Raw genomic sequence first — 13,283 nt, 5'->3', positions numbered from 1 at the left:
TTTAATGTAGAAATTAAGCTCAAGTCAATCTACCCACACATTCTTAAAAAACGTAGTAAGTTTTTATTGAGAATATTTGCATGTACAATAATAATATAATATATGATTTAGTGGTGGACGTGGCTGCCCATCCTCACAACATTGCCATCAATATCCCGCACATATCCAACTTTCTGTCCCCATTCCTTCTCCTCCGGCTCACTCACCGCCGCTGCCCCATTCTCCACTGCCCGCTGCAAATATTCATATATATATATATATATATAGGGATATGGGGATCATTCAAGAAATCAATTAATTCCACTATATAATTTTTTTAAAAAAAAGAAGAAAGAATTAAATAACTAATGTGTAAATATATTATTCCACACCTTGAACGCAGAATCGACGTCCGAATAATCGAAGCAGACCTCGATGGGGTTCCTGTCGTGCTGCGGGATCTGAACTTTCTCCGTCAATTCCTCCGTCTCTCGCTGCTTCGCCGGGGTAAATGCGAGCGTCGTGTTCCCGCTCTGGAGCTCCCCCCACCTGCACGTAATCAATTTTAATGTCAACTTTTTATTTCCAAAACAACATTTTACGTACGCTTCAAGTGACTATATTTACGTGCCTCCGAGATTTGTCCACACGCCGGACTTCGCACCCGAAAGCTTTCGCGTAAAAAGCAACGGATTTTTCCACATCTTTGGTATATATGATCGTGTAAGCAAACGTCGGTACATTAATGTTTGACGCCATTTTCTTTTTAATTTAAGAAATCAAAATTTAAAGTTCCTAGCTATCTCGTCACCTTTAAATCAGGTAATATGTAGGGTGGATTTGTTTCAGTTTTTTCAGATTCAAAATTTGTTGGTGCTTGTAGTGGTTCAACACACGCGTCGCTTAACAAAGTCGATAGCTGACACGTTGTGTGGCTAAATGACACGATATATACAACTACTTTTTTTCTTTCTGTCTATAGACTTTAATTCTACACGACATTAAATATGATAAATAATGATGATGATGCTAATGATAAAGAAACGTATTCCTAACGTGTCATCGTGTAATCGATAATATATATTAGTGTTTTGACGCATGCACTACGTGTTTTTACGGTGTTTTTTAATTAAATTTGATTTTTATTATAATATGGGCAATATCATAATTATAAAATATATTAAGTGACCATGTTGCAATTTTTTATTTTTTTTAAAAAAAAAGCCACACCACCCGACAAAAAATGGTTTTTGGGGGGTGGAGGCTTTATATATAGTACTAGGTAAATGCACCTCAAAGATTGAGGTGTTTACCAGGTTGATAGTAAAGATAGGGACAATACATTGTGTGCGCTTAAAAATTATTTATTGTACACATAAGTTTTCACATATATCGTTTTTCATTGGTTTTATTTGGATTCTATTGTATTTACATACATTTGTATGATTTTTTGGACTGTATTTAAAAAAAAAACAAATGCTAGAAAAACTGTACAACAACTACAGAACTTATAAAATTTATACATCACATGTAAGATGAGTAGTTATAAACATACACATACATATATATGCATATATAAATATAAATATATATATATATATATGTATATATTATTAGAATATAGAATATCTTATTTTGTAAGAAAATTATTCATATATTGTTTACATTATTCTCACATGTCTTCTCCCTTCGCTGCTTACATAGCATCAAACTCCAACAGAACAGAAAGCTTTTGTTCTATCTGCAACACTCTATTTAAGATCATAACTCATACTGGATTGGAATGAAATCTTTTAAACATTTCATCCACTTCTTTTTGAAATATGTGATTATAATAACATTGCGTACAATCGACACAAGTGCAGTAAGAACTATTTTCCATTTGATATGCTTTGCAAACCGAGTTTGTTTAAATTTAAATTATAGTTGATATATGTGTTTAAATAGTACTGAAGATGGGCTTACTCGATGAGGGGTTGTGACAAATGTCTTATTTATCTTCTTTGTTTCCATATTAATGGATGAGTCATCATCAATATGACTAAGTGTTAGTTTGTTATTTTATTTGAAATTTTGAAATAAAGATTTGTGTTTATTTGTTTGTCCTTGCAAAGCGTTAATAATATTTGGACTAAAAAAATAAAATATACGTGATTTAAGTTTATAATATATCAACAATTTCAACCATTGTAAAAATTTTAATGTTTTTATGGTGAACGATAATATCTTTCATACAAAGCAATTTTTAAAATTCCAGTTTGGAAAAAGAGTTAATTTTATCTCAAATCATTGTAGCTCGGCGAATTAGAAAAGGAGAATTGTCAAAAAAACACACAAGGTTAAAAAAAATTAAAATTTCAGTATAGTATATTAGCTATTGTTTCGTATGGCGTCGGGCCCGTGGAAGACCAAGTTAGTAAGCTCTGTGTTTCTGTAGGAGATGGGGAATGCACATGATTGACTGCAGAACGGTATGTTGAAAAAAGAAAAACGATTCGGGGTTTTTCCCTTCGTTCTTTGTCAGGATAGATGAAATACTTTTATTTGATAGGAAAAAGGCAAACAATGAATATAGGTAGGCCATGTATCATTTGCTACAACAGCATGGAAGTAGTTGAGACTAAAAATTTATAAAAGAAGTTAAACTCAGCCTTTAGGTGTTTTTTGTGTTTTCCTACTGATTGAAGCAGATTTTTCCAGCTTAACTCCATCGTGAAAAAAGATTGTATCAAGAAAGCAGAAAACAACCAGGTATAAAAAGGTACATCTGAACTAAGTCAGTAGGCATTTCAGTGTTCAGAAGATTTACATCACCTTGTGAGCAACAAAATGTAGGTGTTTCCAAGTAAATACGGTGTGCACAACAAAATTGACAGTTTGGAACATTTGGCAGTAAATCTGGACTACTTACTTTGCATGTTAGTAGGTCTACATGAACATTTTCTTTGTGAATTGTATTTGAGATTAAAAGTTGTTTGTGTTCACGTCGTCGATTGTTTTTGGCTACTCTACGATCTTCTAAGCTTACTGTATTTTCGTTTCTGAGTTTTTGTTGACATCATCGCAAACTTTAAGTATTAGATTACAAAAGATATGACAATATATAAGGTAAATATTTTGGAACTTATCTTTTATAGGAGTAAAAATTTGAGCAATATGTCTTGCGAAAACTAATTAATTTTTTTACAGCCGAGTAAAATACACAAAGACAGAAAATTCAGAAAATTACAAGATAAAGAGCTTCTTCAACTAAATAACCCTACATATAACCATAGTTGAAGCTAATGACTAAAGCGTAAGCAAACAAAATCTATTTTAATTTTTTTCCCTAAATTCGTTATTAAATTTTTGGAAGCCAATATATTCTTCAAAAATAAAAATCTAAATATATTTATTTCTAACGATGGCAGGAAATAAAGAGTATAGTAAAGTGTGGTGAATCTGCTTTGTGGTTTAGTTTTTTTATTAAAAACAAATTGTACGTAAATATAGAGTAAGGAAATATAAGTCTATTTACGATTGTTAAAAGGAATCTCTTAACACCTATTAAAGTTGGTAAGTTGGAGAGTATAGGTAAATAGGCAGCTAATGGAAGATGCAAATATATACAAAGAATTTAGTGGGAGTTAAAGTCAAGCAAAGGACTGAACCTGTACGTTGGTCGAGTCGAACGTACAACTTGCCATTTCTTGTGTTATTCAATTTCTGGTAGATTTTTTCCGTAGAATTTTAAAAACCAAGTGTTGCTAGTACAAAAAACCATGAAAAATCATTAGAGAAAACAGTTTAAAAAGATATGTAATTATGAACTCGGGGTTAATAAATCCACGATTTATTCAACATAAAAGCAAGACTGTGCTATATAAATATAAAAATGTAAAAGTATCTAGAAAAAATGGTGTGCAGAAATTTACATCTTTTTTGGGTGGTAAAAGTTTTAAATATGGGAAATAAACAACTGTAAGCATAACATATTAAAATAAATAAGAAATAAGAATGTAACACAGTTAATGATCAGATTTAGAGTTTAAAATACAAAATATGCAGTGTAAGGATATTTTTAACAGAAGTAGCAACTCTGATCGACAGAGAAAAAAAGCAAGATTATGAATATGTGGAAGCAAGGAATAAGAGAAGGAATGTATAACAAGAGAAGAAACCATTGTAAAAATTCAGTTGTCATTATTTTCGATCCCAAAACTGCAATATTGATAGACAAAGGAAAACAGAGAAAAACCTCACCTTACAAAGATTAGTTATCCACAACAAGAAGTCAGTCGGCAGGGTTTTCACGATCTGTAAACAAAAATAGGTGCAACACACTGAAGAAGTAGATGGAAGCAGAGTGAAAAAACACGAAAAACAATTGTCATTTCGAGAATCAAACGGACATATGACTGATGGTATGTAATAGGTGAACCAAGTCATTTATAAATGATATGTACAGTTAAAGTACACTTGATATTTGTTATAAATTATTCAAAAGTAAGAAGCAATAACATGTTCGCATCTATTGGTACGTCTACATGCAGGGAACGAAAGTGGAGAAAGTAAGTGGAAGTATTGTTTTGTTGACATTAAAAAGGTTAGCAAAAAAACAGAGGAACAAAAGAATTAACTATTTAAAATTAAAACACAGTGAGAATGCTACACAGTCAACAATATTTTCGAGTCAAAGAATACAAAACTAAACACATTTTTTAATAGAAAAACAATAAGAAACTACAAACACCTGATTTGTAAAGACAAAAAGCGTCTAGACAACATATGAGTAGATATAGAGAGAAGGAAAAGACATAAGAAATTCTGAAAACGAAGAAATAAGATAAAGACATGAAAAATCTGAAAACTCACCGAGTTAAAGCACAAAATTTTGACATTACGTAGATAGGGAAGCTGACGAAGTTTGAATGAATGATGTACTGTAATCTACATAAAAAACCAGGAGTTGCAAGTAGAAGAAAAATGCGAAAAGTAAATTTCAATTATGTACTGTAATCTACATAAAAAACACAAAAGTTATATGTAGAAGAAAACATACGAAAACTAAATTTCAATGACAGAGCCAAAGGAAAAACAACCAGAGAAGATGAAAATCAAGTAAGGTATCCCATAACCTAAACCAAACATAAAATATATGTAAGAGAAAAGGAAAGGCACAAAGAAATACGTTAACACAAGGCGAAAGGGAGAAAAAGCAATAGGATGGAAACCAATCAGTTTGAAGCCAGATGGTACAGCAGTTAACACATCATTCGCGTAACCTGAGCCAGAAAGCAATGATGTAAGTGGACGAGGAAAAACACACAAAAAAAATTCAAGAGAACAAGTAAGAACGGAGAGCACACGATAGAAAATGCAAAACAAGTGATTTAATAATTATTGATTATTAAACAAGAAATATATCTAAAAACATTGAGAAGATCCATGCACAACATATTCTTTCTATAACTCTAATATTTATGAGGTAAACAAACAAGGTTTTGCTTTTTAAAACACAAAAACAGAGGAAAACTAAGTATAACATGTGAAAACATGTACATAAAATAAAACACAACAACAGAGGAACTAAGTATAACATGTGAAAACATGTACGTAAAACACCATGTCTGAAAAATTGAAGTGTCTTGAATGGTAAAAATTCCACATCTGGGATTTTAAAACTAAATGTAAGCATATCATATGGAAATAAACAAGGAAGACACTGAACTAGTTAGATTTACCGTGAAGAATACAAAGCTTTACATCACTACAAAAAATATATTTTTCTTTATCCCTTAAAACACAAGTGAAACGTTCTCACTGTGTTTGTTGTTTCAAGTCTCTTGTAGAAAAGCGGTTTGGTCGTCCCATTCTCACTCATTATATTGATAATGGTGGTGAATTCTTTGCTCTCAAAGACTTTATCCGTTTGCATGGGATTTTCCATCTCACAACGCCTCTCCATACTCCTGAACATAATGGCTTCTCTGAACATCGTCATCGTCATGTTGTCGAGTTTGGTCTGGCGCTTCTACATCATGCCTGTGTTCCCACCTCGTTTTGGCCCTTTGCCTTTGCCACAATAGTTTAACTTATCAATAGACGGCCTAAACGCAATCTTTCCTACAAGTCGTCCCTCGAATTCTTGTTTGGAAACCCACCTTATCTCTCTGAACTTCGTATCTTTGATTGTCTTTTCTATCCCTGACTCCGCCCTTACACTTCCCACAAGCGCACTTACTGCTCCGCACCTTGTGTCTTCCTTGGTTACTCTCTCACACAGAGCGCATACCTGTGTTATGAGTCTTCGTCTGGAAAAATATTTGTTTCTCGTCATGTTGTCTTTGTTGAGTCTGAATTTCCATTTTTCAGTGGTGGTTCTGGTTCTGGTGCTGGTTCCTCTCTGGGATTGTCGTCTGTGTGACGATGGAGGATTTCTTGGCTGCGGATCCTTCACCCTTCTGTTCACCTGAGCTATGTCCTATGCCAAACACCTGCACACCCGACCCTAGCCCCCGATCCCGATCCCGCCACCTGTCGAGCTCGAACCACCATCCTCACCTCAGTACCCACGATCGAACATCCCACTCCACCATCCAGCACACATCTTATGGTTACCCGCTCCCAAAATAATATCTTCAAACCCAACCCTCGCATTGGCCTCACCGCTGTCACTGCTCCACTTCATCTGAACCGGCCACCCACACTTCTGCTCTCAAGGATCCTCGCTGGCATGCAGCCATGTTCGATGAGTTTGATGCTCTTCTTTGGAATCACACCTGAGATATTGTTCCCTCTGATGTCTCTCAGAATGTCGTTGGTTGTAAATGAGTGTTTTGCATTATACAAAAATAGGATGGCTCAGTTTATCGCTACAAGGCTTGCCTAGTTGCGGAGGGTTTTCATCAGCATCCGGGTCTTGATTACTCTAGCACCTTCAGTCCTGTTGCGAAGCCTATTACTGTTTGTATCTTGTTGTCTCTGGAAGTTTCTAATGGGTGGTATTTTCAACAAATGGATGTGAATAATGTCTTTCTACAGGGTCAATTAGATGATTGTGTTTATATGGCTCAACCTCCTAATTTCATTGATGACTCACTTCCCTCGTATGTATGTAAGATTAACAAGGCGATCTATGGCCTCAAGCAGGCGCCATGCACCTGGTACACCATGCTTCGTCAATTTGTGCTTAGTGTTGGCTTCACTTGTTCTCTAGCTGACACATCTCTATTTATTTATCGTTGTGGCAGCACTACTATGCATCTACTTGTTTATGTTGATCTGATTCTCAAAGGGGGTGATTTTGGTGCTCTCCAGGACTTCATAGATCGCTTAAGCGATCGTTTCTTTGTCAAGGATATGGGTTCCTTGTCATATTTTCTAGGTGTTGAGGTTGATTTCTGTGCAGGGGGCCTTTGTCTGTCGCAAAAAAAGTATCTTCTTGATATTCTCACCAGGACGAACATGGCTGACTCCAAGCCAGTTCAATCCCATATGGCATCATCTTCTGCTCTGTATCTGTTGGATGGATCTCCATCGGCCGATGCCACTTTGTATCGTCACACAGTGGGGAGTCTGCAGTGTCTATCGTTTACTCGGCCTTTGCTGTTAACAAGCTATCTCAGTTCATGCGCTCTCATTCTTCTCTCCACTGGGGTGGTGCCAAACGTCTTCTGCTTTAATTTAATGGTAAGCGATCCTATGTACTTCTCCTTCGGCAGCATAGTTCTCCGTCTCTACTTGCCTATTGTACATGATGCAAAAATTGGGCTGGTGATCTTGATGATCGCACTTTCATTGATGCCTATATTGTGTTCTTGGGTTTCAATCTATCTCGTGGAGCTCTAAAAAGCAAGGGTATGTTGCTCGCTCGTCTATTGAGGCAGAATATCGTGTCATCGCTTCTGCGGCTGGTGAATTACAATGAGTTCGATCACTACTTGTTGAACTTGGATTCCTGTTGGGTCTTCCCCACTTTCTATCTACTGTGACAATATTAGAGCCACTTATCTATGTGCAAATCCTGTTTTTCATTCTCGCATGAAACATATTGCCTTGGATTATCACTTTGTTCGTGAGCTAGTTCAAAGTAATCAAATTCATATTTCTCATGTCTCGTCCTCTAACCAGCTAACGGATGTTTTGACGAAACTGTTTCCCAGTGCTCGCTTGCGTCTACTTCGTTCTAAGATTGGTATCTCAACGAGTTCATCATCTTGAGGGGACCTATTAGAATTTATTCTATATCTTGACATATATTCTATATTATGTTTTGTATATTTTATTTTTTATATATATTTTGTATATTATATTATATTTTCTTTTATTCTAATTGTTATTTATTTTTTATATATATTTTGTATATTATATTATATTTTCTTTTATTCTAATTAAATAACAATTCTGTGAGACGGTCTCATTTGTAAGAGCGATCAACCTTATCATATTTATAATAATAAGTAATACTTTTGACATAAAATGTAATATTTTTCAATAAATAACTCATAAAAAATTCGTCTCAAAAAAATGACTCATCTCTTAAAATTTTTTGTCATTCTCATTAGTTCTAGTTGTATATAAACATTTATTTTATTAATTCTTTGAAATGTATTAAAATCATATTTGTATATAAACATTTATTGTATTAATTTTTTGAAATATATTAAAATCATATTTTTCATCAGTCTCTACAATTAAAACCTATACATTTTTACCATTTAATAATTAAATGAAGTAATGTCACACAAATGAAAGAAATTTCTCTTTTAAAACGCATAGTAATCTTGCATTGAAATTTAATCTTGGCACAAAACTACCCAAAAGTTTTTAACCATTTGAAATATACATATATAACTTGGTTTAAATAGCATCATCAAATATTATTTGATAAAACTGCAAATTTATTTTTGTATATTTATAACTTTACAATGTTAACACTCTATGTTTTCATATTTAACATATTTAAATTTTAATCATGCATATTCCAATTTTTAGTAATTTCAATCTTTTTATTCGAAAATATTTATGTAACACTGTACACATCATTTTCGCATCAGCACTACATTTATATCACGTCAACGCCACGTCGAAAAAAGACTAAAATTACAAAAAAATAAAAATAAATAAACAACTAAAACTCAAATTTTAAAAACTGAAATCGAAAAAGATGCGAAAAAACAATTTTTCCATATTTCTATGACTACCAATTACCTAAATAAGTGACTACAAATATATATAAACACCCCGAATACACCAAATCATGATAAAATATGCATTGCAAGCAACCCCCAATAATCTTTCGGTTCTTCTAATTTTACATAGCAATATACTATACGCATATATCGGTAAACAACTATCGAATTAAAGCCAAAATATGCAAAATACATATTTCCACTCCAGCGTCTCCGCTATCGTTACAATAACTTAGAAAACTCGGGAGACCACTTTTGGAAACATGATAATTATTACAATTAAACCACTACATTATTGCATAATATATGTAAACATAGAAAACAAATAAAATTCCAGGAAAAAAAAAACAGAAAAAGAAACAAACAATAAAAAAAGTACAGATAGCAGCATATGTATATATATACGATCAGTTATTGTTCATCATCAACAAAAACTTTTCAAGATGCTGGCTTGCTCTGGTTTCTACCTCTTTCCTTCTCCTTAACTTCACTCCCTTGATTCTGATCATGAACAACTTTATCTTCCTCCTCTTCTTTAGACAGGGTCTGGTTCTGTGCATAGACTCCCCCGAAACCTTCTTCCTCGGACCTCGTCGCGTACGCTTCTCCAAACGAATGACTCATCGTGTCCCTATATCACACATGAAGCAATATACATACATATTAACAGATCACAAAATTAAACATATGGGATGGATCACATATATATGCATCTATTATATATACCAACCCTTTCTCGGTTTTGGGTTTCTCCATTTTCTCAGATTCTTCCGCGGGTCCGGCTGCGGCTTGAGCGTATCGGATTATGGAGGCTTTGCTGATAATCTTTTGCGGATATGATGGAACAAGAGGAGATGGGGTCTGCGCTCGTAATGTTTTTACAATGCTAAACATGCTTCGAGATAAGGCACGTTATTCGGCGTTCGCTTCTCAAATATGTGGTATATGTTATCATATTTATGTATTTTTTATTACAAGTAGTGGACATCTGTAATAGAGATGAGAATAAAATGGCACTTGAGAAACTGTGAATCAGCCATTCGAACATTCTGCGTTGCCATAGCTCAACGCGTGGCCACTCCTCTTTGACAGGTGTGTGAAAATTTTTAGAATTTCACGCTTTTCAAAGTCTTTTTGATCAAATCGAAAAAATCGATCGAATTGGAAAAAGCGAAAATTTGATTTGGTTTTTCGGTTGATCGGTTTTGTTTTTAAAAAATATTGGTCAAATTGGTTTAGTCAGTTTGGTTTCGATTTTTTTTAAAATATATCGGTTAAACTCATTAAATCGATATTTTTTTTTATTTTTTTATAAAATATTAGGCCCTTAACTTTCCTCTCCAAGGACTTTTATTTATGTTGGGCTTTAGACATAATATACCCATGAATATTTTATTTAGACATAATAGGCCCTTAACTTTTTTCGATTTGTCGCACCCTAATTTCTCATAGCAGAATTCATCCTCATTTTCGGCACTTCGCTTCACATCGTCTACTGAGGGGCAAGATTTTCATGCAAATTTATGGTTAAGGCACGCACGTAACATTGGTAGGTTTTAAACCCTTACTTTCTCCCTTACGAACTATATCAACTTTGATTTCTCGAAAAGATAGGAAATTGAAGAACAATTGGTTTGCGGTCAATTAGATTTCTTCCCCATTCTCTTCGATTTTATGATTTTTAGTGTTTATATTTATGTATGGAAATGATTTGCTTTAAGGATTTGAGATGATTGTGCTTTGGTATGTTAATTTTTTTATCGTAAAATGCTGAGCATTTTTTTGATCGAATTATGTATTATTGTATTTCAGTTGCCATATTCTGGTTGATGATTTTACTGTTTTGTTTAATAAAAAATTCGGTTATTTTGGTCGAAAACCGATTGTTTATCGGTTCGGTTTAGTCGGTTTTGTTAAAAAAACTTCAGTCGGTTCGATCAGTCATAAAACTTGATCGATCGGTTCGGTTATTCATATTTTTGTTTGCCCTACGTTAAAGATTACACGATGTTTTGGCGTTTATTTTGAAATTATAAAATTATTTAAAATATATTTAAAAGTTTTTCTTAAAATAAAATACAAAGGTAATTTTTTTAAAAACATACTGTGTAAATTAATATGAATCCTCAATTTATATCATCATTTTTTTAATTAATAACATTTTCTTTAAAATATTGATCACATGAAAAATTACTCATGTCTCGACGGGTTTGCCATATTTTTATTAAATAGATATAAATATAGATATATGTTCGTCTTAATTTTAGTGATGATATTTTTGCAGCAATCGAGCATATCAGTTAATTAAAACCAAATATACATTTTGGTCTGACGTTTTGAATAGAACAACCCTCCAACATATATCAAATCAATTTAGGAGACAATCAGACTAGATCAGATCAAGTCTTCTGAACATCTTCTATTCAGTCTAAGATGTTGAAGATCATAAAGCCAAATTAAGTTGGTGGAAATAAATAAGTTGAGAAGAATACTCGACAACACTCAAATTGTTCCACTATCTTAGTACTATTTTTGCAAAGAGGACTAGGACACGTGGTATGTTGTGCTTGAGTTTCGGTTGTCTCTGAAACAAATCCTCATCGGAACATACTCGATGATGTACACCATTTGTAGTGACCCGCCCAGATCACCTACTAACTAGCAGTTTTAAGCATGCAATCAACTTAATATAAAATAACAATGATTATTCAAATTTAACAAAATTTATTGTGGAAACTTAAAACCAACTGTTTACAAGATAAATCAGCGGAATACAACCGGTATTACAAACCCAAGTGTATATGCCCAATATATACAAATGAAACTGATTGTAGCAGGTCATTTCTGGCATCTCTAGAACCTGCAACTAACTTTGCTTTGTTCCACCCGTTCCATCCAACCTGAGACCTTTTCGTGGAATGGGGTGTCCAAGACAATATCAAGAACATGAGCGACTAACGTCCAGTACGTAAATATGAGTATATAGAACTTAATATATATATATATATATATATATATATATATATATATATATATGATGCATGAAGTGTGGGATGAATGGGGTGACTGTTCAACTACCAAGTTGCCCAAACTAAGCGTCAATGAGTATGTAGCACCATCTGGGACTCTGTCCTCTAGTTAGCTCACACACTCGTCTAGATCACCGTAGTATCAGTCTCCGCTCCATGTGGTAACACCAGATGTCTGACAATATAACAGGTGTAGGGGATGAGCGACCCTACGAGAAAGACTATCTCGAAGGAGATACGGCTCAACGTGTATGTTCACATATGTAATGTATTTAAAACAGTAAAACAATATATATCATGGCACATAAATACAACACATAAGCATGCATACTTAGCTAAAAATCTCAATCAGTACTTACATACCTATAATATTAGATCAAGCCTAGCAGAGTCTAGGTTCCAAGCCTACAGTCAAATATTCATCGTACCTCTAAGCATGATCTAAAAATCTTAACTAAGCTGACATATACTCCTAAAATTTAAATAGGATTCTCGGACCATATCTTCGTCTGTTGTTAGTCCGTTGATGTCAAAAACCTAGTTTCTACTCTCAACTGGATGCTATTACCAAAGCACTTCACCTATATCTTCGAACCCTCACTTATAGACTGAATCAAAAAAGGAACTTATGAAATTGTGTTTAAAATCTCGTCTGAAGACCCCTATTTATAGACAAATATCAATAGTTCCGAACTCCAATCTTTGCACGCTCGTCACATTTTCGAACGCCAGAGTTCGGAAGTTTCGATTGGGACTTTGGTGGTTCCAAACTTCGCATTCATTCACACGCGTCCAGTTCATTGCTTAGTCATCATGACACATCATCGGAAGCTCCGATATGTCATTTCGGGTGGTTCAAACTATGCCACATGTTAGTTCACCTTGTGACTATTCATGGACAACTTGGCTGACTGGATTAGGACGTTTTGATCTTGAGTTCGGATCTTTCAAACGACACCTTTGCTTTCAAAATTGACCATGTTGACTTTGTTGCTTTCGGACTGTATATAGTTTGGATCTATCGAACTTAGTTAGGATCTTCCGAAATACATAAAATTCAATTTATAACTTTTATTCGGATTAGTTTGCTTAATCCTTGATT

The 13,283-nt window shown here is 33.9% G+C and overlaps 1 protein-coding gene across 1 annotated transcript; it reads right to left on the bottom strand.

Annotated features, from left to right (window-relative positions):
• LOC140893235 (uncharacterized) lies at window positions 1–932 on the bottom strand. Its single transcript, XM_073302299.1, has 3 exons — window positions 611–932; window positions 372–528; window positions 1–233 (listed from the first exon to the last, which is right to left on the bottom strand). Exons 1-3 carry the CDS (start codon window positions 736–738, stop codon window positions 108–110), a joined length of 411 nt encoding a protein of 136 aa, XP_073158400.1. The 5' UTR covers window positions 739–932; the 3' UTR covers window positions 1–107.
• Between the last annotated feature and the right edge of the window lie 12,351 nt (window positions 933–13,283).

This window comes from Henckelia pumila, chromosome 3, assembly GCF_033568475.1.
Source record: "Henckelia pumila isolate YLH828 chromosome 3, ASM3356847v2, whole genome shotgun sequence".
Classification (NCBI taxonomy): Eukaryota; Viridiplantae; Streptophyta; class Magnoliopsida; order Lamiales; family Gesneriaceae; genus Henckelia; species Henckelia pumila.
Note: the sequence above shows the minus strand (reverse complement) of the source record. Positions and strands in the feature narration are given on the sequence as shown.

Excerpts from the sequence above, each read along its gene's own strand:
- LOC140893235 (XM_073302299.1), bottom strand. The coding sequence starts at position 738 with ATGGCGTCAAACATTAATGTACCGACGTTTGCTTACACGATCATATAT. Across the intron at positions 529-610 it reads CGTGTGGACAAATCTCGGAG|GTGGGGGGAGCTCCAGAGCG; the intron begins GCACGTAAATAT and ends GATTACGTGCAG. Across the intron at positions 234-371 it reads ACGTCGATTCTGCGTTCAAG|CGGGCAGTGGAGAATGGGGC; the intron begins GTGTGGAATAAT and ends GAATATTTGCAG.